General features: G+C 42.4%; 1 protein-coding gene across 4 annotated transcripts in view; it reads left to right on the forward strand.

Annotated features, from left to right (window-relative positions):
* ATP2A3 (ATPase sarcoplasmic/endoplasmic reticulum Ca2+ transporting 3) overlaps positions 1-27,913 on the forward strand; it is a 155,591-nt gene that overhangs the window by 46,687 nt on the left and 80,991 nt on the right. For all 4 annotated transcript variants that reach the window (XM_043499309.1, XM_038375536.2, XM_038375537.2 and 1 more), the window contains exons 2-3: positions 14,853-14,870; positions 16,601-16,683. In XM_043499309.1, coding sequence (XP_043355244.1) covers positions 14,853-14,870; positions 16,601-16,683 — 101 coding nt within the window. The remainder of the gene's footprint in view (positions 1-14,852; positions 14,871-16,600; positions 16,684-27,913) is intronic.

Raw genomic sequence — 27,913 nt, forward strand, 5'->3', positions numbered from 1 at the left:
AGTATTTTTCAATTCACCTAATACAAGTAGTGTAATACAATCTCTTTATCATGAAAGTTTAACTTATAAATGTAGAAATATGTACCAAAAATCTATTAAAAATAAAACAATATATAATTTTAGAGTCTACAAGTCCACTCAGTCCTACTTCTTGTTGAGCCAATCACTAAGGGAAATAAGTTTGTTTACATTTTCAGGAGATAATGCTGCACGCTTCTTGTTTACAATGTCACCTGAAAGTGAGAACAGGTATTCACATGGCACTGTTGTAGCCGACATCGCAAGATATTTATGTGCCAGATGCGTTAAAGATTCGTATGTCTCTTCATGCTTCAACCACCATTCCAAAGGACATGCGTCCATGCTAATGAGGGGCTCTGCTCAATAATGATCCAAATCATTGCATACTGACGAATGTTCACTTTCATCGTCTGAGTCAGTTGCCACCAGCAGAAAATTGATTTTCTTTTTTGGTGGTTTGGGTTATGTAGTTTCCACACCAGAGTGTTGCTCTTTTAAGACTTCTGAAAGCAGGCTCCACACCTCATCCCTCTAAAATTTTGGAAGGCACTTCAGATTCTTAAACCTTGGGTTGAGTGCTGTAGCTATCTTTAGAAATCTCACATTTGTACCTTCTTTGAGTTTTGTCAAATCTGCAGTGAAAGTGTCCTTAAAACAAACAACATATGCTGGATCATCATCTGAGACTGCTATAACATGAAATATATGGCAGAATGCAGGTAAAACACAGAGAAGGAGACACACAATTCTCCCTCAAGGAGTTCAGTCACAAATTTAATTAACACATTTTTTTAACTAGCATCATCAGCATGTCCTCTGGAATGGTGGCTGAAGCATGAAGGGGCATACGAATGTTTAGCATATCTGGCCCATAAATACCTTGCAATGCTAGCTAGACAATGCCATGTGAACTCCTGTTCTTACTTTCAGGTGACATCGTAAATAAGAAGTGGGCAGCATTATCTCCTGTAAATGTAAACAAACTTGTTTGTCTTAGTGATTGGCTGAACAAGAAGTAGGACTGAGTGGACTTGTAGGCTCTAAAGTTTTACATTGTTTTGTTTTTGAGTGCAGTTATGTAACAAAAAAAATCTACGTTTGTAAGTTGCACTTTCACGATGTAGAGCTTGCATTACGGTATTGTATGAGGTGAATCGCGTTCAGATTTGAAATGGTCCCTTTCTATTTCTGCAGTAAACAAAGTGAACTGTGTCTCATGGGGGCAATGGCACATGCCTCAGGAGGTAAAACAGCCAGACCCTAGAGGAGTTCTGAATGGTGCCTTAATAGTGCGAGGGTGAACACTGGCTGCTACGGGATTATTGCTTAAGAGTGCTCTGTGTGTGGAGGTGGGGAGGAGGGAGATACCAAATGGCTGGTTTGTCTGGCACCTTTCTCATTTGGAAGTTGTGGGGCTGAAAATCTTGTAGGTGAAACAAACAACTATTCTCTCCCTCTGGAGAACAAATGTTCTTCAAAAAGGAGCCTAGGGGTATTAAAATCCTTGTTCTGGAAAGGTTTGCCAGCCTCACTACCTAGAGCCCGCTGCTGCTGTGAAGTTAGCACCTAGTTAGCCTCTGTGATATGCCCACTTCACAGGGTCATGTGCTCAAGGAGCTGCATTTTGCAGTGCTTCAGGCTCAACCCAAAACTCTCCTTTATCTGGGCACAGGGATAATCTCTCTCCTTGCTGTGCTGGGACCCAGAGCATTTCACACCATATTGGCAGAACGTGTGTTCTGTTCGAGACAGTGTTATTGTTAGAGACAGTAAGGGATCAGATGGGGACAATGTCAGTGGTGTTTCACTGATCTTCAGGAGACCTGGTGTGGTTTTGAGTTTCCTGTTCCCTGAGCTAATGGAGATAGGTTTATCCTGCAGGAGAAGGAACAAGAGATCCATTCAATTAATTACCAATCACTACCAGTGGGGTTACGAGTGGCCCAGTGGGAAGACCATGGCTGCTACCATAGTGGGGAGGGAAGTGTCTTGGCTGGTATTGACATCTGGTAAATTAAATACTAAATTTTGGGGAAGCAGCGTGGCCCGGTGAATTGGGCACTGAAGTGAAACAGACGTTGGCAAGTGTCATCCTCCCTCTCTGCCTCAGTTTCCCCCATCTGTAAAATAGGGATGATCACTCTCACCTATTGTAAATTTCTCTGAGCTCTATGGGTGAAACTTGCTATGCTGTTTGTTATTTGAATAGCTTAGATATCTGGGAGTGGCCCCTTTAGCCAAAACAGAAAATTCAAATTCAGCACAGTAGGCCGAAGACTGACTATGCTATGATTGGGTGTGGGATGGGAGAGCTGTAAGGATGTTTAACTGTAAAATACTTCCTGAAAAACAATAAGAGTAGTCACCTGAGTCCAGGCGTTCTCAACCACTTTCATAGCATGGATCGCATCTTAATCCATCTTGGAATAAACCCAGTCCTGCTGCAGGTCTGCACTTCACTCTCTGTGGCATATCAGTTTGGCTCTACCCCATTGGAGTTCTACCTTGAATAAATGCTTCTTCAAAGGTGCAATGGGTCCTGGACACCAGCTGCAATTGATCTCAAGCTGCTGCTGTCAGTTTGGGGAGGATCAGAGTTCAAGCTCCAAGTGTGCACAAAAAAGAAGTTATAAGACAGTAAATTTGATACTGTGATTTTGGGGGGGGGTTGTATATTGCGAACTCCTTCCTCAAACACTCCAAATTTGGACCACCTGACGCTGATGAGGCACTGCAATTCTGAAGGCCATTTGAGTAAGCTTGTGCGTTATAGCGCACTTAGAAAACCCGTCTGCTCAACTGTAAGCAAGTCTTAACCTTAACTATACCAGATCTTCTGCTCTGTTATAATCTTGAGATTGTCTAATGGACAACTCCTCTCCATTCACCATCATGTAACATCTCTGTGGCAACTACAGCAGTTGCTTAAGTAGAAAAGTAATATTCGGAAAGTATTTATGTTGGTTTTAGCTGTCTCTTAATGAAAGTAGGCAGATGAAAAAAGGAGGAGCCAGCTGCTTGTGGACTAACCAGCTTTCCACAGGCCCTCAGCAAGTACTCTGCAGATCACTGGTGGTCCAGGGACCATGGTTTGAGAACCATTACTCTAATTCTGGTATAGTTCTATTCCTAGTACTGTATATTTTGATGCACTATGCAGAAGTTAAAGTATACATTCAGGTAGAACAAATACAAATCAATAAACCCCAACCTCCCCCTAAAGTGAGAGAGCTACTAACACTCACGGTTTAGTAGTAATTGGACCATAGTTTACGTTGTAATCAGTCTTTTACTATGTAGTGTATATTCTTGGGTCATCAGATGACGGTGTCTGTCTTGGGAGGGGGACTTAACTGGTGATTGTGGGTTTACAATGTGGACTGAGGATGTGTGTTTTGCATCAGTGTTGTATATGCCCCTAGAGCAATGGATGGACAAATTTTAAATAACCTTAAATGAGATCTTCTTTGTGTTTTGTCTTATTTAACACCGCTTGAGGTTGTAGTTGCTCTTGAACTGTCACATCTCCGGACACTTCTTTTCTCACGTGAAATATTCATGTGCTTTGCATATGTTCATTGTATAGTATTCAGTTAACTTTTTCTTTAATGCAAGCAAGCTTGCTGTTGCGGTTTGTAATTTCTTCACCAAATGTAGGTAGCTTGGGTTTCCAAGCTACGAGCCCTAGTCTTGGTGTCTGCTTACCAGTGAGTAGCAAACAAAACAAGCTTCCTTTTATGCAACCAACTTCATCTTGGACTGTTTCCCCTCCCTCCCCCTCCCCCTGCCCTGCCCTGCCCTGCCCTGCAGAAATGCATGGGAGAGAACCCTACAAGCAGAGATGAAGGCATCTGATAGGGTGTCGGCATTTCCTGTGTGAATCGAATCTCCATCCCATTCTGTTACACTTCTGCTTTGTGACTACCGGTGTTTACTGTACAAGGGCTTTCTCGTTAAAATGCTAACTTGATGCTGTGGTGTCCCTTATCTCTTTCTGTCTCCGGTGTGCAATAACAAACGTGATTCTTGCTGCTGCTTCTGAGAGGCCCTGTAAGCCTTTCTCCCCTCCCTACTCAAACTGCAGCTCAGAAACAGGTGCTTTCTGCATATGACCCTACAGAAGTAAATCAGCTGTAAGGTGCAGAATGTACTCTTGTCTGCCCTGCCCTGCCAGCCTACTACACTAAAAGGAAAGTGCAGAGAAAAGCATTTGTGTGGGTCTCCCCTGGAGTTCTCAACTTGGGTGCAGCTCACAGAGTGAGCCAATAACAGGTGGAGATGCATGGTTGGAAGCACCTATTTATCACACATTCCCAGCAAGTGGCAGAGTTCTGAAATATGCAGGGTGGCTCCCCAAATGAACTCCCCAGGAGAAGAATCAAAATTTTTTCCACTCTGGAGCCAGCCTTGCAGCTTTCTGTGTTCCAGGTGACACCGCAGCATTCAAGAGACCTGAGAGTGTAAAAGTTCCACCGGAGAAAATGTTACAGGGAACAACCCTGCGCTGGCCCTGGGGAAGCACTGCTGATCTAGTGTTCTTTCCCATCTGGTGCCACTGAGCCTAATTCTCTTTTCACATTAATGTAAATCAAGAGTAACTCCACTGAAGTCAGCAGAGCTTCACCAGCGTAAAATGTGTGGGTGTGACACAAGAATGACTATTTCCAGACAAAAAACTACATTAGAATGGAGTTAAAGGTGAGAGTAATTTAGGGGGGGAAATCATTTGATTGGGGTATTACAGTTGTCCCCAATCCGAGCATTATAAACCAAGGAAATTCAGAATTAAGTTTTCACTTAAAAGAAACCCAAACATGGTAAGAGGTATACAGGTAAGGCTCTCGGATGACCTTAACTCTTCCCTGAAGTAATAATACAATTGTGATTGTAGTGTGTTTATCCCAGATTAATTTAAACCAATTTTTAAAGATGCACTAGATTTTTTTTTTTATATCCTCCCTCCTAAATTGCATCACTGTAGGGCACTATTCCTTGTTACTCAGGTGAAACTACAGGAGGTGATGAATAGCGGAACTCCTCTGTGTCTTCAAGTTGGATATTCTCCAAACAGGTGATCAGCCAAACTTGCTTTTAAAACAGACCGGCAAAGGGTTTTAAAGCCAATGAAATCCATCAAAAGCTTTCTCTAGAGCACAGAATAAAAAGCTGCCAGTCTGAAATTGTGTAAACTGTCACTGCAAGTTGAAACACGGCAGATTATCTTTTGTGATGCATTTTTGAGCTTAAGTGTGGGTAGAAATTGAGTTGGTTAAAATAACAATTTATGTTTCATGGAGTCTTGACGAATAACTGTGTCCTAGAATGGTGCTGTCTGGTTTTCTGTTCTGTGTCATGTATAGAGTGCTGTATCCTGGCTGATGATAGTTTGGGGATTCTTGTTCTTTTAATTGATCTGTTTTCGGGGTTTTTTTCCACCTTGATGTTGGCAGAATCTAGAAAATGAGACTCATCATTTAGTGCAATATAAAAGGAACTGATTCAACCACTCCTTTCCCCTTTCAAAAACTGAAAACCTTACAACATGAGAAATATGGCTTAAAGAAAGCTAGTCGTACAGATAGATAAGCACCATTCTGGTAGCTGATGAACATCTATGCTCACATACCTTGGCGAGAGGGGCTAGTGTCGAGCCAGTAAAGTCCTTGTCTTTCACTGTACACTGTTCCTACAACACAGTGATTTGACTTGAATGCTTCAGGTACTCCAGCCCAAGGTCAGGTCCCTTCTTATTGCCTCACTAACTGTTTTCTTTAAGCTTGGGTGAAGAACTGGAGGATGATGACTTTCGTCATCTTCCTTCCTGTGGTGGTGGATATGAATTTAATGTGATGGAAGGTACTAAACCAACAGTCACCCTCTCAGTAGTCCACAGAGCAGGTACATTAACAGGACAGTATGTCTTTATGGTCCACATGTGAGCTATACAGTGGCAATTAATTTTGACTTTACCTTTGACGAAGCTAGAGGGCTGGTGGTGGTGAGAAACTGAGAGCAGGTCTGTGAAGCAAATGCATTGGGATAGAGAAGAAAGGCATTGTGGGATTACCACTCTATAGGGCTTTGTGGGGACAATCTTGATATGTTCCTTGTTTCACCTTGTGACAGCAGAAATACCTCCCATATGGGAAGGATAATTGATTCTTAAGGACATTTCTAAGAGGGGACAGGAGAGAGACGCTTCTTAAAATAATCTTGTCTACGGGAGACAATGTGGTTTAGTGGACAGAGCACTGAACCAAGACTTGAAGACCTAGGTCCTATTCCTGGCTCTGTTACTGATCTGCTGGGGGACCTTGGGCAAGTCACTTCCCCTCTCTGTGCTTCCCCATTGTGTAAAATGGGACTAGTGATACTTTATCCAGTGCTTTGAGGTTTATGGATGAAAAGTGCTGTATGAGAGCTAAGGAGTAGTAAAGCACTACGGGGTCCTGGCACGGGACTGGGGTCCCTAGGTGCTACTGCAGTACATGTGATTTAATAAAAAACCCAGTAGCCTTTGTTTAGGGAGGTAAAGCAAAGCAGGACCCTCTAGATTGGAGCTTTTTCAACCTGCTGATATACGTTTATTTCTTGTGCCAGTGCTGTTCTTCCTCCCCATGCCACAGAACATCTCACCAGAACCCTTTCCTCTGTGCGTATCACCAGCTGGAATTCCAGGCCATGTTGTCCACGCATTGCTTTGCCAAAGCAGTCTGTTGGGTGCAACCCAGATTCAGTCTTCTTCTCGTCACCTGAGTGTTGTGCCCTTACTCCTTTCTGTTGTCAGCCTGAGGGCGTCCGTCCCGGAAAAGCAGCTTATTTGGATTGGCAAAGACTGAACTTTTAACATAGTAGCAGCATTCTGAGTGCCAGCTTCAAATCTGCCCAGGATAACTAGTCTCTTTAGATGCCCTTAGAGGAGGTCATGTCAATATTTTGCAGTTCAATGAGTGCAGCAGTTATTCCATGCGGGGTGGGAGGGTGGGAAGCGGAGAAATCCAAAGTGACAAGTAAGTGGCAAATCCTTAGAAATCCCTCTGAGTATCCACAGTAATGATATTAAACATGAGGAAACTGTGGTACTCCTATGGCTGCTCAATACGCAGAATGCCATTTTAACCTAGTGTAACTGGACATGGAATCCTGCAGGGCCTCACAGAATTGCAAAACATGGACATGTAAGAGAACCCTTAAGGCGTCATCTATTTGCTCAGTTTGTCTTTTTAAATTGGCCTGACTTTTAAAAGCTGTTTTGATTGTTTTGTCAGGTGAAGTGGGGGAGCTCGGCATATCAGCTCTGGTCACCTTTACAGTAGTCTTCTGGCATGGTTTATGCAATAAACTTGTACAATTTTAAAGTTCCACATTTCCTGCAAGGGAGTGTCTTTGTTTTATAGGCTGTCAATATTATTTTATGGGATTCCCTCTCTAGGGCAGGTGGAATATGAAGACTCCAGGACAGTAGCCCCTATACTGCTGAATGAAATGACTTGCAGGAGATAATTACAACCATTCCCATTAGGAAAGAAATTGTGCCTGGCGTTGTAAAGAATTATCCACCTCTTCGTTCTTGTATTTGAAATTGGTCTGTAATTTGTTGGTGCTGCTAACCAAAGCTTTTTATTATCTTTTTAAACCGGATGGCAAAATGTTTCCCTTCTGTATGTGCGTGAGAAGAGAAGGTGGCAAAACAGTTTGTCCTGCCCTGAGAAACACTTGTAAAGGAAAAACCTGCATGGCCAGCACTATGACCAAGCAAAGGCAAAGAGAAGTCTCTTCTTATTCTGTAGGGCAATTTGGAAAATTGAAAAGGCACAGTCTGGGTGACGAATGGTGATTTACGTTTTTAGATTCTGAGAAGCAGTCTGATTTATACCTTATAATTTCTTCCCTCAGTATGATTATGGAAGATTATGGGCCTAGGAGACCCAGTCACAGATCAGAATCCCTTTGTACTAGGTGCTATACAAACAGAACAAAATTTTCCAACAAAATGATTTTTCAACAGAAAATGTAGTTTCTGCAAAATCCCTAATTTTTTTTTAAATTTTCCAATGGAAAATCAACATGAAGTGTTTCATTTTGGATCAGTTTGATCTGCATCTAAATATTTTGGTTTGTTGAACTGACCCAATAGGTTTTGCTTAGTCAGTTCAGTAGGGAGTAGCATTTCCCAAAGTGTGACATTGCCTCATGGGAGTTGCTGTTGTTCCCTGTGGGACAGGCTCTGTGGCTGGGCTGTATCTCCCATGATGCACCAGGCAATCGCCTCTCTGATAGCTATGTATGGTGGGTCATGGGAGTCAATAACTACAGTGCATCATGGAATGTGCATTGAAGCCTGACGCCTAGAGGACTATGGGGTACAAAGCATTCAGAACTAGAGCTCCCATGAGGCAGTGTGGCACTATATAGAAATGCAGTTTAATGTTGACCTGCCTCTGAATTAAACATTTTGTTTTGCAAATACTGAAACTTTTTTTGTTTTGATAAAAATATCCAAAACAAAACATTTTGATATTTCCATATTAAAATTTTTGAGATCTTCTTGTTCTACAGAAAACTTCAATATTTTGGTCTTTCATCATGGATCAGGATGGAGGGGGTAAAAATATCTGAATTTTCCACAGGACAGAAATTCTAGGTTTCATTCAGATGTTAACGCTACCTGGGCAGCTCGAAAATTGGGCTCCTTTTGTTTGCTAGGACCCATTTTGAAGGTAATAATTGAAAAACGTGAGGGCTGATTCTCTCGAGTTTCTCTCCCTCTTTCCCCAAATTTAGGTTTCTTTTGGTCACTACGTACAGAAGCTCTGGTGGCTTCTGTGACTCAGCAGCACCTTCATTGCATTAAATTCGTAGCCGTGAAATTCTAGTGTAATCCTTTGGAACAGGCTTCCTTCAATCCCTCCATTTTCCTGTGCATGCTTCACTGGGCTAAAGAAGAACTGTGCTGATCACTTGTTCCGTCCATTGAGTGCCCATGTGGCCGTGCAGCCATGGGGTAGTGGTCAGAGGGGTGGATGAGCCTCAGCAACTGGTCTTATTCTTGCTGTTGATTTCAATGGGAGCCAGGTGCCCTCCACTCTTTGACCTGAGTGGCAGCTGAATGCTGGGGTCGGGGGTGGGTGGGTCAGGCAATAATTATTTAATGACAGTAAGGTGTTGAGAGTCAAAAAGTTAGAGATTCATAACTGTTAAAACACACACTGTCAACATCACATGTCAAAATATACTAAGTAAAGATCCCTAAATCAAACTCTGATTTCTCAAGCAGCATTTTCCTTGCTTTGCGTATCTGTTAATTTTGATGATTCTAGATGAACATATTTTTTTGTTGGTTTGCGTGTGTATGGTGAAATGAATGTTTGCCGACATTTACCGATAAAAATCGGATCCCTCCAAGCCTAAGTGTAACGGTTTGAAGGGGATGAAGTTAGGTTAGGAAAGTCATCACAATAAGAAAGTCTCTGCCCCTGTTACTAGTAAGACCTGATGCTAATAACTGAAAAGTTGAATAAGTTTAATTTTTTTTTGGTCGTTTACTCTTTGCATTTCTTTGAATGAAAATAGACAATGGAAAATAGATTAGTTGGTTTCACTTCCTGGTTCTCATTCACCAGCTCTGTGCTGTTGTATACTGTATAGAGTTCATAATCTAGGTTTGAGTCACCTTTTACTTTATCTAAACCCAGCCTTAATTTGCAGTTAGAGTAATTCAAGCACATTTGGCTGAAATCAGTCCTGGTGAAACTCCATTGAATTTACACTAGAGACAAATTTGGTCCATTAATTGGTATCAGTGAGCACCAGGGCTTGGAAGGAAAGCTTGTGTTTGCTGTCAGTTACCTATTTCAGTGCTTCACTATTAACAAAAATATCAGGCTGAAGGCTACGGTTGTCTCTCTCAAGGCCCATTGAATGTAGATGTGACTCAATCTCTTAGTCGTCTTTGAAAATTTCAATCAAAATAATTGGTATTTAATTACATGGAACTTTGATTTTTATTTTGGTGTGCTAGTGTAGTACTAAAAGTGGAAGGAACAGCCTATTGCTGAGGGAGTTGATAGGGCATTGGAATGGGAATCCAGATATCTGGCTCCTATTCCCAATTGCCACTTAGCTGCTGTGGCCGTGAGCAAGTCTCTTCTATTTGTGTGTCTGTTTTGCCTCTCACTATTTGTCTGTCTTATCTAGTTAGATTATAAGGTCTTCAAGGCCGGGACTGTGTTTCACATGTGTATGTACAGGTCCCCTAGCACAATGGGGTCCCAACCTTGATGGCAGTGCCCAAGCACTACCATACTATAGATAAATAACATTGATTCTTTGCGGGCTTATCAAATCTGGATTCCACAAGCTGAATTCTAGTTTGTGACACTGATGCAAACCGAGGAAGTCGGTGAGCCAAATCCCCGCCATCACTTCCCCAGCTTAACCTATGATATGAATCTACTAAGAAACCAACTTTTGAAAATACAGAAAATTGTTTGCTCTGAAAGACTCTGCTAGAAGTTTGATAAGCCCTGAAAAGTCCCATCCCTGCTCTCAAACAGCCATCAGCTAGCGAATCCAGTATGCACATTCCAATCTTCCTTTGTACAAAAATATGTTACTGCAGTTTGGGTTTTTTAGTGAACGTTTTCAATGCTGGTCATTTTTGTTCATCCTATGTTTAAAAAAAAAAAAAAAGGGTGGGTGTGTGTGTGTGTGTGTGTGTGTGTGTGTGTGTGTGTGTGAGAGAGACCCCCTCAGGTTTATAGCTGAGCTTTCTTAAATTCAAGGGTGTTTGGATTTGTGTTTGTGTTTGACTCCTCTGTAATCTGGATATTACTTCTGTCCTCTCAATTCTAATCTTGCAATGTTTATCCCCACACCCCCTCTGTTAAGTTTTTTGGGGGAGAACTCAGAACTCAAGTGCACTGAATACTTGTTTACCACAGCGAGTGTAGTATATATACCTAGCTAGACAGTGCGTGAGCGTGTCTGGCTTTGTCATATTACCTGTCTTGCTCAGTTCTTCTTGCTTCCTCCACAGAAGGTGAAATCGAAGCTTGCGTGAGATGTTTTTGTTCATTCCTTTCAAAAAGATTCTTCCCTCTAAAAAGTGTCTGCAGTTGTGAGTCACCAGTGCTTTGCTATGAAATGAGATTTCATTCACTGAATGCTAATGATATATTTTTTTTTTTTAAAAGAAACAGCGTGAGAGAATAAACGCCTTGGCTACGGCTGAGAGAGAGTGATCCAGCCATTTGCATGAAAAATTCAATGGCTCTTCCTCCTACTCAGTGGAAGCACTGATACTTGTCTGGGATGAAACTAACTATGCTTTAGTGGGCAAAATTTGTACTGTGGTGACCCCCCTGAATGTGGAACTCTGCACCTTGATGAATCCTTCTGCTTTCAGGAGCTGCCTGAAACATTATTAATGTGGACCCTGGTGTAGAATGGTTTCCCAGCTCTCAACCCAGGCTGAAATGTGTGCATGCAATTAAATTAGAGCACCCAGTCTTACGGCCTTTAAGCTGCAGGATCTAGAGAAAGTGGAAGAATTGGGATGTGCCTCTTGCCTTTCCCCCAGCTCAGACAGTTTTCCTCTGTCCTCCCTTGGGAGTCCATCTGCCATCTGGACCGTATTCCCCTGCCTTTATCATTATTAGCTAGAAGTACTTTGTCCTGCTGGCAGTAGTGTGGCAAACTGTGGCAAGTGCATGCTGTGTGTGCTCCGCCAGGCTTCTACATAGCTCTGTCAAACTACGCAAAATCCCGTAGAAACCTTTGCAGTGCAATGCGGGGGAGTCCAGTACAGTCTAGCAGAAGTCACTGTTCTTCCTGATCCCCTATCTCATTACAGGGCTGTCTGTTGCATATAGAGAAAATTCTAAACATGGGTCAACCTTAGGTAGTGTTCCGCTCCTCCCAGCCCCAGGTGTGAAATGCAACAGGGAAAGTTATTGTAACCCTTGGATGGCCAGAAAAAAATAAAAATGTTAAGTCTTTATAATTCATTGTCTTTGGACTTTCCGGAGCTAGAAGTCAGTGCTCTGTGTGCCATTGAAAAGCTGGTTTTCTGTTTGAGTAAATCCCTGAGGCAAGTGAAGTGGGCAAAAGTGAGTGATAAATACATTTATAACTCAGCTCTGCAATTTATCACTTGGAGGTCACTTCAGCACTTATAAGCCTGTGTGTGCTTGTGCGTGTATGAATTGAAAATCTTACTTTTGGAAATCTGTCATATAGAACTAGGGTTTTTGGGTGCCAAACTAGAGGTGTTTTGGAGGTGCCTGACTTCCAGAGCATGGGTGCTCAGAAATTTCTGAAAACTGGGCCCTTTTCATATGGTTCAAGTAAGGTGCACAAAATCGCAGGCCACTTGTGAAAACCATGGGATGTGTGTGTGTGTGTGTGTGTGTGTGTGTGTAATATGCCAAGATTCAGTCTCTAATGTGTGTGCATGCATATAAATATATAGACTATAAATAAAATAATTTGGCTGTGGGTGGGAGTATATAATTGCAACACATAATATTGCATTGCCCTATACCTACCCCATTATTCCATCTGAGTGTGGAAACATTAGACTATTAATTATATCTGAGGGAACTTCCTTTCCTGTTGTATTACCACAGTTAAATATTTTCATCCTTAGAAATATGTGAGAAGGCTCTGAAGCTTGTAGTCTATCCTGTAAATCTTCTTTATTAGTTGATTTCAGATTAGGAGCTTTTTTCCTTTCAGGCTTTTCTTTTCACCTTGGGGCAGTTATCAGTTTTGCTTGCCAAGATTAAGATGCAAAGCTTTGCTCTGGTTGAGAGATTGGTCAGGGGCTGTGTTCCTTTGAACTGACAGATATACCTCAGAATGGTGGAACAGCAGGTGACTGGTTAAAGTTGGGGAGCACCCTGGATTGCCAAGGCAGCTCAGGGCATCTGTTGAATATGAGTATTAGTAGGGGCTGCCGTGGGAATTCTCTTCTGCAGGTGCCCAGAAGTGACTGATAGTAACATTAGTAACCCAGCCAGTTGTAGGTATTGCAAGGGGTGGCATTTAAGTGTAAAAAGAGGAGTGGGGGAAAAGGGCTGATGACCAAATAAAATAGTCAGAATATATGGTTGAAGGTACTGGAGAACAGCCTATTGCGAATACTGAGACCAGTATAATTAGTGACTTATGGAAACTCACTGGTGTTTATGACTACCTTGCCCTTCCGTGCCCTGTTCGTCTGTTCATCCACCGATTGTATATTGTCAAAATGCTCGGCTGAGAGCTCTCTGGAACTGTCTTTGCACTACTTTTTTGTACAATGGCTAGCATGATGAGGCCCTGATTTGAGACCTTCAGGTGCTATCTCAATAGAAATGATCAATAATAAAGGTGGAGGTTGTTAGCACCAACTGGCGTTTGTATATTCCAGACATACCAAAATATTAGTGAGATTGGTGGAGAGAGAGGTGCCTATCTAAAAGAGATAGCAGGGACACTTGAACTATTTTTCCAATAGTCTCAGCATTTCAGACTCAGAGGAATTGTATTTATTTTGAGCACATAGTCTCAAAGTGCCTCAGTTCTCCTCCTGTAAAGTGATGATAATACTTCTCTGTCTCACAGGTGTGTTGAGGATAAAATCCATGTGCATGTGTGAGATACACCAATGATATGCTAAAACCCAGACAGACAGAGTTATATAAGACTAGAAACTGGCAATGGGACTCCTTTCTGACAGATGGGAGTTTGAAAAGTGTTGGCCTAGTTCTGCTCCCATTGATGTCCAATGGTAAAACTCCCACTGGAGCAGTGTTAGGAGTGCAACCTTGAGTTCTTTTAAAAATGTCTTTATCTTCTCTCTTGTAATCAAAGAAGGGAAAAACAGAGCTAGTCTGGGAAGGAAAGTTTAAGTGACAGAAATAAATAAATAAAATTAATTCCCTTCTGATCAGTTGTCGTTGATCCCTCCCCACCCTGGACAAAGGCAGCCAAGCTATGTACTTCATTAATCTCTTAAATCTCAAAATATTAATTTGTTAACCCATAGATTCTGTTAAAATATAATGCTTGTGAGAGGTACTGTAACTGACAACTCTTCTGATGTGGGACTGTTTTCAGTACAAGCTGGATTTCCAAATGTCTTGCAGGCCGTCAAGGTTTCAGGCTAATGCGGGTCTATTCAGTGTAATTAATAGTCTGTCAAGGAATATGACTATATCTTGGATTATGGAGTTTTGGATAACTGAGGTTGAACTGTATGAGCAAAGTGAGGGTTAGGCAGTTTAGGCTCTTGTCAGGATTGTAAGTTTGAAAGAAGATGTATATTTTATTGAAATCCAGTAACCTCTGAGTAATTCCAACCCTCTGCTCTGACCCCTGTGCCTTCGCCTGGCTGCACTGTCATGGGGAAATGGAGACTGGCTTTCTGTTCTTTAAAGTAAGAATTAGGAAGAGCAAAGGAGAAACGCAGACACTATTGGGAAGAATTATCTTGGGGTAGAAAAGGAAATGAATTCCACTTTGGTCTCTAAAATGCATAATGTTCTCCATTCAACCAGCATCCTGGAGGTATCATACATCTCACCTCTCTTCCTTAAGATTTGTTAGGCTGTATCTTGTTGTGTTTGGTACATAGATGCCTTTTTTGCACCCCTTCCAAAGTTCTTGGGGCCTCAGGTGTGTGTATAAATGAAAATATGTGGTTTCCACAAAGCTTTCTTTTCTAACCTCTCAACCAGTTTGTTTCCAATGCTGAATTCTTGTGTCTGTTTCCAGATCAATAATATCTCTTTTTTCTTTTCTCTCCTACAACATATGTTGTTTGGCATGTTGGTGGAAATCTGCAGAACTCCCTACTGAAGAAGGTAGGTGGAATTATATTGGCTCTGCTTTTTCTTTTTTCAACCTTCCCTTTGCTCTTGGAGCATGTCTCTATATATTCTGGGAGGGGAACTTAGTGTCAGCTAGTCCAATGGAGACTGCAGGGCAGCTCACAAGGGACCTGATTCAATGCCCATGGGAATATTTTGCAGTGGGCTCTTCTTTAAGCCCATGGAGAGAGTTGGAGGCCTAAGAACAACCCCAGTTACATAGAGGCCAAACATACCTGTGTGAGATTTAGGAGGGGAAAGAAAGACGACTTCACGCTCTTGGGTGATGTTGTCTAGAATCTTGAGCTTGAAAATTGTCTCATAAAGGAATTTTTTTTTACTTCTTGATTCTGATACAGCAAATTTTGGTAAAAGACCATTCTATGGAACTGTTAAAAAGTAGCTTCTATGCATATAGAGCAACCTGACCTACAAGGCATCCTAAGCTAGACCAGTGCACATCTACTATAATAATAATACTTTACACTTACATAGCACCTGTAACCTGTGGTTCCCAAAGCACTGCATAAAGATTATAAGCTTGTACTCATTGTGCAGGTGAGTAAATTGAGCCCCCAAGAGGTTTAAGGGACTCCCCATGTGTCATATAGTGTGTCAAAGACATTCAAAAATAGAATGCAGAAGTGCTGACTTAGGTCCAGATCCTCAAAGGTATTTAGGTGCCTAACTCTCATTGGTTTCAATGGGAATTAGACTGTAGATCCCTGCTCTGATCGCTAGACTGTTGGCTCTCAGATAAAAAGGCATCTATTGTACACTGCTTTGTTGGGGATTATGAAGCAGGGTGATGCAATCCTTTTAAGTGTAAGAAGAATGGATGTCTTCAACACCAACACTAACAAGCATTTATACATCCTGTAAATTGAGCATGTGCAGTTTTCCAGCACTACATAAATGAAGGGAAGGGGGCTGAATGTTAGTCCCTTTAGTTAAAACAAAACATGAAACAAACTTAGTTTGGAGGAGGATCCATGTCTGATAGGTCAAATTTTGGCTGTGAAAATCCTTCATGCTATGCCTTGAAAGGTGAGTTGTATTACTCCAGAAATTAGAGCAATGCATAGCTTTGCAATGGCATGCAGAGACCTCAGTTCCACTCAAAGAAAAACTTTGGGCTTTTCAAAATGTGAGTCTTTTTTTTTTTTTTTTTAACCCAGAAAACTTCAGGTGCATCAGTTTTTAGTGATATCCCTGTGCACAGGGACATTGTCTACTAACCATCTGTGATCGCCACCAGGAAATACTGCCTTGTTTCTTGGCTGCTTCCTTCCATCCCCATTTGTCTTCCACTCAGCCCCTGGCAAGGGCTTGTAATTCATGTTGGTGGAGCTTAGCATGATCCGGTCAGGCATCAGTATGGCTGCTACATGCTCACCTTTGGAGTTGAGCTGGCAATGATACGAGTCCTGATTCAAGACAGCATTTACATGTGGCTTAGCATATGCTTTACATTAGGCATGTGGTTGAGTCCCATCAACTTCACTGGGGCATAGTCATATATTTAAGTGCGGTCCTGAATAGGGGGTGCTTTCTTCAGTCAAGCCCACAGTTAGTAATGCCAGTAATTCTAACTCAAGCGGGTCCAACCTCAAAGCAGAGCACAGAACCCTTGCACCCAAGCAGACTTAATATCTTGAGCTCTCCCAAGTTCATTTTGAGCACCTGTGTAGCGCTTATGGTGCTTCCATATTTTGTTTTGCTAGGAAAGTCGCTCTGGGAGCTGGTGCTGGAGCAGTTTGAAGATCTCCTTGTGCGCATTCTTCTCTTGGCTGCCGTTGTGTCATTTGTAAGTATCCTCCTCTCCTCTCTGTGTGTAATGCTCCCAAATGAACAAATACCAGTCAGCATTGTCTGTGCTCTAAAAGCAGACAGTGTTGATGTTCCCTCTATGCACTTGCAAAGGTCCTGACGATAGTGGAACTGATGCTGCATCAGGGAAACAGGATTTGGAGGAAGTCTGTGAAAGTGAGTGAAAAGTGCACAGAAAGGAGGTATGGGGTAGCACTTGTGGATTCACTGTCAGGCACTCTCTTTGGAACCAAAGGACCACCAGCAGCAAGATCTGCTGCAACCTCAGAACTGCAGCAGCAGACATGTGACTCAGATGGCTAGGGGGCAGAGGATTCCTACCCCAATATAAATCTGCTGTGCCAAGCCCACTGTAGTTTAGCAGATAAATTTAGCCCAAAAGAAGGTACAAGACAGACAGAGTATTGCACTTTAATCAGACCAGGTATATGGGTTGCTAAGTGACTCTAGGTGCTTTACAAAGCAGTTATGCCAGCAGTGCAGCGACTGTGCAGATAACTGACAATAGCTTGCACACAGCTTTGATATTAGGGAATATTGATCAAGCCACTCATGTTATCCCAGAATTTCCTGGGTTCTTTAAATTTCACACTGAATTCTGTTAGAGATGGGCAGAAGGACGTCAGGGGTATAAGTGCCACTAACTGAGCCACATGTATGCTCAAAGCCAATCCCAATAACATCCCCCAAATTAGAAACCCTACAGCATCTATGTACCTTGAAACTTGGCCATTATCAGGTTCTAACATTGAGTTTAATGATAATTTGGCAAATTTAAACCTTTGATCCAGATAATTCATGCTGAAAATTCATGTCAGACTTCTAAAAAGCCACTGCTGTTTAGCTGTGTATGTTTCACAGTGTGCTGTAATTAAGTTCCTTCCAAACTAGTTCAATAGCTGCCCAGTTAGAAGACTGCGAGCCCATTCATTTAACGTGGTATCACTTGTGGCTCTCTGGCTAGCTCCTGCAGAATAGCAAAGTACTGTGGTGTAGTGGGAGACAGTGTAGAGGACAGGGCACTGCACTAAGTCAGGAGACAAAGGCTATATACCCAGCTCAACCACTGACCTGCTGTGTAATCTTGGATAGAGTACTTCACCTTGATAGTCATTCAATTTAAGGCCAGAACAGACTACTGTGATCATCTAGTCTGGTCTGCATAAACTTCCCTGAATTAATTCCGGCTTCAAGTCCCGATAGCTGTGGTTGGAATTAATTTACAAACTGGATACAATTAACTTAAGTTTGAATAGAGACTGGGAGTGGATGGGTCATTACACAAAGTAAAACTATTTCCCCCTCCCCCCACTGTTCCTCAGACGTTCTTGTCAACTGCTGGAAATGGCCCACCTTGATTATCACTACAAAAGATTGTCTCCCCCCCCCCCCCGGTAATAGCTCATCTTAAGTGATCACTCTCCTTACAGTGTGTATGATAACACCCATTGTTTCATGTTCTCTACGTATATAAATCTCCCCACTGTATTTTCCACTGAATGCATCCGATGAAGTGAGCTGTAGCTCACAAAAGCTTATGCTCAAATAAATTTGTTAGTCTCTAAGGTGCCATAAGTACTCCTTTTCTTTTTGCGAATACAGACTAACACGGCTGCTACTTTGAAATCGTTCCAGAGGTTGTTTACCCTCACTTTAATAAATTGTACCTTATTTTTGTTTGAATGTATCTAGCTTCCACTTGCACCCTTTGGATCTCGTTATGCCTTTGTCTGCTAGATTGAAGAGCCCTCTGTTATCAAATTTCTGTTCCCCATGTGGCTATTTGTACACTGTGATCAAGTCAGCCCCAGTTGAATTTGAGATCGCGTTGTGCTAGATGCTGTACAAGCGAAATAAAATACAGTGCTTGCCCAAAGAGTCTACAATCTCAACTGCATGCAATTCAGGAAATATAATTATGAAGCGTGAATACAGCATAAAAGATCTATAATCCATAGGAATTTTAGCAGGAGTGCTAAAATGTGATGGAGGAGCCACAGCAGAAAGTATTTTGAGTTGCTCAACACTAAGTTAAGCTGGTTTTCTCCCCTCAGAAGTTCAAGCTCTTTATAGTGACAGATCCAAGAATATGAGCTGCTCTGATGAGTGAGCATGGCAGGCAAATCAGTACATTTATTTAATCATGTGAATGTAGAATTAATGTACAAGCATGGTTTTGAATAGGTTAGTTGAACAAGAGTAAAGGAGGACAGGATGTGTGTTTAAAGTAGTAGGCAAAGCTGCAACCAAAGGAAGGTTAATATGCAAAGAGACACAAATGACATGAATAGATGTGGTGGTTTTTTGTGACAGCTGCAGAGGTTCTGCATTCTCTAAAGTCCCAATTTAGCAACACATTTAAGCATATTGTCACTGTAAGGATGTGCTCAAGTACTTTGCTGATTTGGGGCCTGAGCAGCCTGCCCCGAAGTCATTTGGGCAATCTCAGTTTTGAACCACTGAGTCTCCACATTTTTATTCTTCATTGTTCTCTTTTAATGGTCTCTTGTCCATTAAAACTTCCTTTTGCTGGCCATTAGCCCTGTGTGCAGACTCCAAGGCTAAGACAGCGCCTGTAATTCTGTTGCATACACAGATTTTCCCCTTATTTCTTGCTAAAAGTTCCAAGTTTCTGCATGAAAAGATCATAAGATTGTATTTAGCATCTCCCATTGAGCTCAGGTGTTGCTTAATAGGTGATGTTCTGCTGCAAGACTTGTGTAAGAAACTAAATTCAGCTTCCCTTGTGAGTTGCATGAAAACCGTTGTACCCATGCTAGATAAAATTAACCACGGAGAGTCTGTCTTCACTGCAGAGTTAACCTGGGCTCTTGCTTGGTGATTGTCCTTAACCAAGCTTCTGACCACACACAGAAACTTCTGACCTAAGTTTGGTGGTGCTTTCAACCTGGGGTAGCTGGCTATCCTGGGCTATAGACTAAAGCCTGAATGCTGCTTTTCACTTTGGCTGGTAACCAGCCCACTTTGCAATGAGGAGACCGGCTAAACCAGTTGAGTGGTGATGGTCCTTCAGTGCCTTCTCACAATTCCCCCTGTATGCCCAGAAGGACATACAAGTTCTCCCACAATTCGTTAGGAAAGAATCATATTGCGGCTCAGCTTATTGAAGTGCTAAGAACCAAGGGATGTACCCCCAGAAGGCCTCATGACACATGGGGGAAGTACAGAGCCACTGTTGCCTCACGAACTTAAATGTGGCTTTATAGTGTTGCTGCTCACACCTGGGTTAAGCTAGCCTGGGTGCCCTGATCCATGTGCCAATCACCTGAGCTAATTCTGCAGCAAAGACATCCTTAGTGCCAGGAAAAGTGTGCATAGGATAAAAAGAATGGAGGGTTGATCTGATCTTCCACATAGCAGAAGATTCAATGACTTGTTCTGTTCTTCTATTCCCGAGCGTCCGGAATCTATAAGGAGGAGTGGACTGCATTTTTGGAAGGATAGGAAAGTAGTAGTATGGGAAATCTTTGAAGCTTTACTTGTATACCTAAAAGAACATAATTTTTTTTTTTGTGAACAGGCATCTCCATGATGTTGTGTGTGATCCTCTTCTTAAGTTGAATGAAGGGGTGGAAGTGGGCTGTTTCTCCTTGAAGAGCTGTCTATTGGAAGAGAGGGTAGAAGGATTTAGGACAGGGGGAACAGACTGGGATTCCAGGTATTATGGAACTCTGTAGGGGAGAGATACAAAGAAGACTGTTAGGGATGCACCTTGGGCATAGTGGAAAGAGATGAATAGAGTGACTGGGTGCTGGATTTGGGTTCCTGTGGGGAGTTGCAGAGCTATTCTGCTGTTTCTCCCAACTAGCTGGATCAGAAGGGTCTGTGGAGTTCCAGCTCTGGTACATAAAAGGCTTGAGTGGCTTTCTGAAGAAGAAAGATCTAGAGGGAGGGATGTGAAGAAGCCTGGCTGAGAAAATGCCCTTTTTTATGTTGGCAAGTACAATCTTGTGGCTGGGCTGTAGTTAAGAACACAGACAGAGTGCAAGAAAGAGGGTGAGGTTTATTTTTAAACAATACCATGTGGTGTGATGATATGGGAACTCTTCCTGTTCACAGGTTGTGTAGGTCATTGGAGGTGCGACAGGGAACTTCATATATAAGTGAAGCTAATATTAAAATTCCACATATTAATCAATATTCCGATCTAAACAGCAGGGACCAAATCCATGCATCTGTATGTATCAAGGAAGGAGGAGTCCTGAAATTGTTTACAAAATCTGTTTGTTTGGACCCTCTTGCTTTGAAATAAAGCCTTTCTCTCCACCACCAAATGTCTAACACCGGTTACTGGGAACAAGTCCGTTTGGAAACGTCTTTTCCCCCCAAAATCCTCCCAAATCTTATACCCCCCTTTCCTGGGGAAGGTTTGATAAAAATCCTCACCAATTTGCATAGGTGAACACAGACCCAAACCCTTGGATCTTAAGAACAATGAAAAACCATTCAGTTTCTTAAAAGAAGAATTTTAATAGAAGAAAAAGTAAAAAGAATCACCTCTATAAAATCAGGATGGTAAATACCTTACAGGGTAATTAGATTCAAAACATAGAGAATCCCTCTAGGCAAAACGTTAAGTTACAAAAAGACACAAAAACAGGAATATCCATTCCATTCAGCACAGCTTATTCTCTCATCCGATGAAGTGAGCTGTAGCTCATGAAAGCTTATGCTCATATAAATTTCGACGTCTCAGACTCAAGGAATATTTCCAACACACCTCTGACCAACATATTAACCCACAGAGACCTTCCTGCCAACACTACAAAAAGAAGGATTCTGGGTGGACTCCTCCTGAAGGTCGAAACAGCAGCCTGGATTTCTACATAGACTGCTTCTGCCAACGTGCACGAGCTGAAATTGTGGAAAAGCAGCATCGCTTACCCCATAACCTCAGCCATGCAGAACACAGTGCCATCCACAGCCTCAGAAACAACTCTGACATCATAATCAAAAAGGCTGACAAAGGAGGTGCTGTCGTCATCATGAATAGGTCGGAGTATGAACAAGAGGCTACTAGGCAGCTCTCCAACACCACTTTCTACAAGCAATTACCCTCTGATCCCACTGAGAGTTACTAAAAGAAACTACAGCATTTGCTCAAGAAACTCCCTGAAAAAGCACAAGAACAAATCCGCACAGACACACCCCTGAGCCCTGACCTGGGGTATTCTATCTGCTACCCAAGATCCATAAACCTGGAAATCCTGGACGCCCCATCATCTCAGGCATTGGCACCCTGACAGCAGGATTGTCTGGCTATGTAGACTCCCTCCTCAGGCCCTTCGTTACCAGCACTCCCAGCTATCTTCGAGACACCACTGACTTCCTGAGGAAACTACAGTCCATTGGTGATCTTCCTAAAAACACCATCTTAGCCACTATGGATGTAGAAGCCCTCTACACCAACATTCCACACAAAGATGGACTACAAGCCGTCAGGAACAGTATCCCTGATACTGTCACGGCTAACCTGGTGGCTGAACTTTGTGACTTTGTCCTGACCCATAACTATTTCACATTTGGTGACAATGTATACCTTCAAATCAGCGGCACTGCGATGGGTACCCGCATGGCCCCACAGTATGCCAACATTTTTATGGCTGACTTAGAACAACGCTTCCTCAGCTCTCGTCCCCTAATGCCCCTACTCTACTTGCGCTACATTGATAACATCTTCATCATCTGGACCCATGGAAAAGAAGCTCTTGAGGAATTCCACCATGATTTCAACAATTTCCATCCCACCATCAACCTCAGCCTGGACCAGTCCACACAAGAGATCCACTTCCTGGACACTACGGTGCTAATAAGCGATGGTCACATAAACACCACCCTATATCGGAAACCTACTGACCGCTATTCCTACCTACATGCCTCTAGCTTTCATCCAGATCATACCACTCGATCCATTGTCTACAGCCAAGCGCTACGATATAACCGCATTTGCTCCAACCCCTCAGACAGAGACAAACACCTACAAGATCTCTATCATGCATTCCTACAACTACAATACCCACCTGCTGAAGTGAGGAAACAGATTGACAGAGCCAGAAGAGTACCCAGAAGTCACCTACTACAGGACAGGCCCAACAAAGAAAACAACAGAACGCCACTAGCCATCACCTTCAGCCCCCAACTAAAACCTCTCCAACGCATCATCAAGGATCTACAACCTATCCTGAAGGACGACCCATCACTCTCACAGATCTTGGGAGACAGGCCAGTCCTTGCTTACAGACAGCCCCCCAATCTGAAGCAAATACTCACCAGCAACCACACACCACACAACAGAACCACTAACCCAGGAACCTATCCTTGCAACAAAGCCCGTTGCCAACTCTGTCCACATATCTATTCAGGGGACACCATCATAGGGCCTAATCACATCAGCCACACTATCAGAGGCTCGTTCACCTGCGCATCTACCAATGTGATATATGCCATCATGTGCCAGCAATGCCCCTCTGCCATGTACATTGGCCAAACTGGACAGTCTCTACGTAAAAGAATGAATGGACACAAATCAGACGTCAAGAATTATAACATTCAAAAACCAGTTGGAGAACATTTCAATCTCTCTGGTCACTCGATCACAGACCTAAGAGTGGCTATACTTCAACAAAAAAGCTTCAAAAACAGACTCCAACGAGAGACTGCTGAATTGGAATTAATTTGCAAACTGGATACAATTAACTTAGGCTTGAATAGAGACTGGGAATGGATGAGTCATTACACAAAGTAAAACTATTTCCCCATGGTATTTCTCCCTCCCACCCCACCCCCCACTGTTCCTCAGATATTCTTGTTAACTGTTGGAATTAGCCTACCTTGCTTGTCACCATGAAAGGTTTTCCTCCTTCCCCCCCCTGCTGCTGGTGATGGCTTATCTTAAGTGATCACTCTCCTTACAGTGTGTATGATAAACCCATTGTTTCATGTTCTCTGTGTGTGTGTATATAAATCTCTCCTCTGTTTTTTCCACCAAATGCATCCGATGAAGTGAGCTGTAGCTCACAAAAGCTTATGCTCTAATAAATTTGTTAGTCTCTAAGGTGCCACAAGTACTCCTTTTCTTTTTATAAATTTGTTAGTCTCTAAGGTGCCACAAGTACTCCTTTTCTTTTTGCAAATATAGACTAATACGGCTGCTACTCTGAAACCTTTCTCTTGACAGTTTAATGTCTGGATGTCTCAAAGCCACTTTAATGCTAGTCAGAGGCATTAAATTTTTAATTTAAAAATCCAGCATTTTACATTATTTTTCTCCAGATAGATTCTTGAGTTGGAATTTCCGCATTATGTCCTTGTGTGTAGGAGTTGCTCTTACACCTGCTGTTAGCTTAGTTGAGCCTCTTCTGTTTAAAGAGCCTATTGATGCCAAAGTCATGAGTGAATGAGAGTTTGAGATATTGAACCAAACTCCACCTTCTCACTGTTGTGAATTTTGTCATTTTAGGGAAGGGATTTAATGGCATGGCTGAGTCTAATGCTATTTGGATAGTATAAATTTATCTTCCCTTTAAACTTCTACTGCAGAAAATGTTGTGATATCAGCCAAGAAGCTCTGACTGCAATTGGGGTCCCATAATGGCACAAATGCATAGTAAGACGGTCCTTGTTCTGAAGATCTTGTGTAGACAAGACATCAAAGGGTGGGGGGAGAAACTATGGCAAAGAGGAGGGAAGTGACCTGTCACATAGTAGGTCACTGGCAGAGCTGGGACTAAAACCTAGGTTGTCTCTCTCTGTCTTATCCACTAAATTTATGTGCCAAAATGTAGGGTATAATTTACTTGACACCAATAACAAAATGTAGTATTTAATTTCTCTGAACTGTAATATGTTGCATATTTTTTTAGGATTTCAGTGTGGAAGTATAGATTCTAGTAGATGTATTAATGGCTTTTGTTATTCTTAGCTATTATGGAGTACTTTTTCATCCATAGATCCCAAAACACTTTAGAAAGATGGGTATGTAGATCATCTCCACTTTAGAAATGAGGAAAACGTCTTGCTGCTAGAGAAAATAAATTTTAGACTAGTTCTGGGCACCCACAATGTAGCTTGATGTCTGTGGATCATGACAGATTTTCTTTAATGACATAGCTATGGTAGGGCCGTGTGTCTTTCAAGTTGAGATTTCAGCTGTCACTACAAGTGATCCAATGAAGAAGTGAGCTGTAGCTCACGAAAGCTTATGCTCAAATAAATTTGTTAGTCTCTAAGGTGCCACAATTACTCCTTTTCTTTTTGCGAATACAGACTAACACAGCTGCTACTCTGAAATGAAAGCTTGGCATGCTTATCTGATCTCACCCAAGCTTGTTTGGGCATGCAGGAGATAACATGGTTTAGCAGTTAGATCAGGGCACAAGAAGTCAGAACTCCCCAGTTCTGTTCCTGGTTCTGCTCTGACTTGCTGACAGATCTTGGGAAGTCGCTTCACTTCTTTGAGGCAATTTCCCTCCTCCTGTGAGAGTGCTGTAAAGTGCTGCAGGGCACTGTAAATGTGCAAAATATTTATTCAAAATTGAGATGGCAGTCTTATGACAACAGGTTTTTCGATGAGATTTCTAGTACTTCCTGGACAGCTTGCAAACACTACCGGAACAGCTTGTGTGGGAAATTTTGGCACAGAAATGAAAAATGAGAGCGCTGGGTGGATTTTGGTTTGGGTTTGAGTTTTGGGAGAAGGATTTAGAGTTGGCTGGTTGTTAGCGCTACCTATCACTTTCTTCTTGGCAAGATTGGCAGATCTTTAATAAGAGTCTCTTCTCTCTCCACTCCCGCTTCCCGCCCCCCCCCCACATTTAATTTTTCAATGGAAAGCTTAAACGCTTGTGTTTATTTGCTGGGGTGGAATGTTGATTAGCAACACCTCTTGCCAGATGCAGTGTACTCTTTTCAGAGTAGCAGCCGTGTTAGTCTGTATTCACAAAAAGAAAAGGAGTACTTGTGGCACCTTAGAGACTAACAAAGCTCACGAAAGCTTATGCTCAAATAAATTTGTTAGTCTCTAAGGTGCTGAAAGTGTACTCTGTAACTGAGGCACGTATGCAAACTCGCCCTGCCGGTTTACGCATCCTGAAGCTTTACTAATGTCAGGTTTCAGAGTAGCAGCCGTGTTAGTCTGTATTCGCAAAAAGAAAAGGAGTACTTGTGGCACCTTAGAGACTAACAAATTTATTTGAGCATAAGCTCGAAGGGAGCTGTAGCTCACGAAAGCTTATGCTCAAATAAATTTGTTAGTCTCTAAGGTGCCACAAGTACTCCTTTTCTCTTTACTAATGTGTAACCCTCCTCCTAGTGACCTCTCCCACATCTGTTGTTGTTCTGAACAAATATATAGTGAATCAGCACAAAGTCCATACATTAGCATAGCAGTTAGTCTATACAACACTGAGTAATCTGAATGCTGGCACTCTTGTTGATTCCCTTGTTATCAATGGCACTTAGGCTATGTCTGAACTACACAGCTTGTAGCGACATGGCTGTGTTTCCACAGCCGTGCCGCTTAAAGTCGAGCAGTGTAGCCACTGTTTGTCGGTTTTCCTGCCGACAAAAAACTTCTACCCCCAGCGAGCAGCATTTGCGTTATCTGCAGAAGAGCGCTCCTGCCGACAACGCACTGTTCACACTGGCACTTGCTGCGGCAAAACTTTTGTCTTGCCGGGGGGGGGAGTTTTAACACCTCTGAAAGACAAAAGTTTTGTCGTTCAATTGCCAGCGTAGACATAGCCTTCGAAACTACATCGCTGATTCTTGTCATATTAGTGGTGCCTGGTACTGTATGGTGTCACTGATTTCACATACTTTCAGTGGTGCCTAGAAACTACAGTGCTGGCTGCATTAGAAATGTCTAATATCACTGACCTTTTAGATGCTCTCTGGATAGTATATTCTTCCCTGTGAAAAATACATGTGGATATCTCTTTAAGGCATGTTGTCAGGCCAAATTTGCCTCCGCATTTAGATTCTGTACAACTGAGCTTTAGAAAACCTGCTCTTGTGATTAACTTTGGTATGTGTTTGTTTTTTCTTTATGGTGATTCGTTCTTTGAATGCAGAAAATGACAATTTAGGGCCTGCGTTAAGAGAATGACATGCAGGTTAGGCAACTATATCGTGCTCTGTTGCACTTATTTGGTTTTGCTGCTGAATAAGGGACTTTCCTGTAAAGGCTCCAGGTGGCATGTCTGAAAAGCTAAAGCAGTCAGTCTCAGGACCTGATTTAGAGAAAGATTGCACGCACAAAAGTGTGTGTCCATTTGCATGCCTAATTTGTACCTGTGACTGCCTATGTGATGGCAGCAATTGCACGTGCCAATGACCACATCCAGCTGGTAATCTGCATGGGCAGTACTTGAAAACCAATCCTGATGATTGGGATTCTGAATGACAGAGTTGCTGTGAAACCTGCACACGATGCTGGGGATTTTAGTGGGACTTTCAGCTTTGGCCTTCATCTTCCTTGCTTCAGTCAACTAAACTCCAGGCTTTTGAAAAATCAAGGCAATGGGGGGGGGGGGGAAGGGGGAGAGAGAGAGGAGGCTGATGTAATTGGAAGGGGAACCCTGTAAACATAACTAGGATATCACAGCTACTTCCTTGAGCTATAATCACTAATTCAGTGTCCCTTTGCTCTCAAAGGTGCTTGATTCTCAGACATTTGTTTAGTTCAATACAAATGAATACACATCTGGATGTGCTATCTTGGTCATCAAAGCAGGAAAGGACAGTGAGCTGTGAACTCGTGTTCTGACTCCTGAACTGCCTCTGACTGATTTCAAGTGCCATGCCTATTAGGGACCCTTCTCTTCGTCTGTGATGGAACTCACCTGACTCCCTTTCTAGATTCTCAGCTCCTATGAGTATGGGGACCATGCTACGTATACAGCTCCACTTTCCTTTGTGTACAGTTGCCTTATGTCCCCAGCTACCTCATGAATTGGTTTGCTGGTATGAACATAATAAGAGCCCAGAGTCATGCACCAGAGTTGTTTACTGGCTGAGCCAGGGGTGGGGGTGGGGGGGTTATGCATAGATGTGGAAGGAACAGATTTTAATCAGTATATATCAAGGTTCCTTGATTTCTCTCTCTCTCCAAAACCCAAGGGGGGAAAAGTTCCATAGCTGCTAATCAAGAGTACAGAGCGGGAAATGTAGAAACATTTATTATGTTG

Source organism: Dermochelys coriacea, chromosome 17, assembly GCF_009764565.3.
Source record: "Dermochelys coriacea isolate rDerCor1 chromosome 17, rDerCor1.pri.v4, whole genome shotgun sequence".
Classification (NCBI taxonomy): Eukaryota; Metazoa; Chordata; order Testudines; family Dermochelyidae; genus Dermochelys; species Dermochelys coriacea.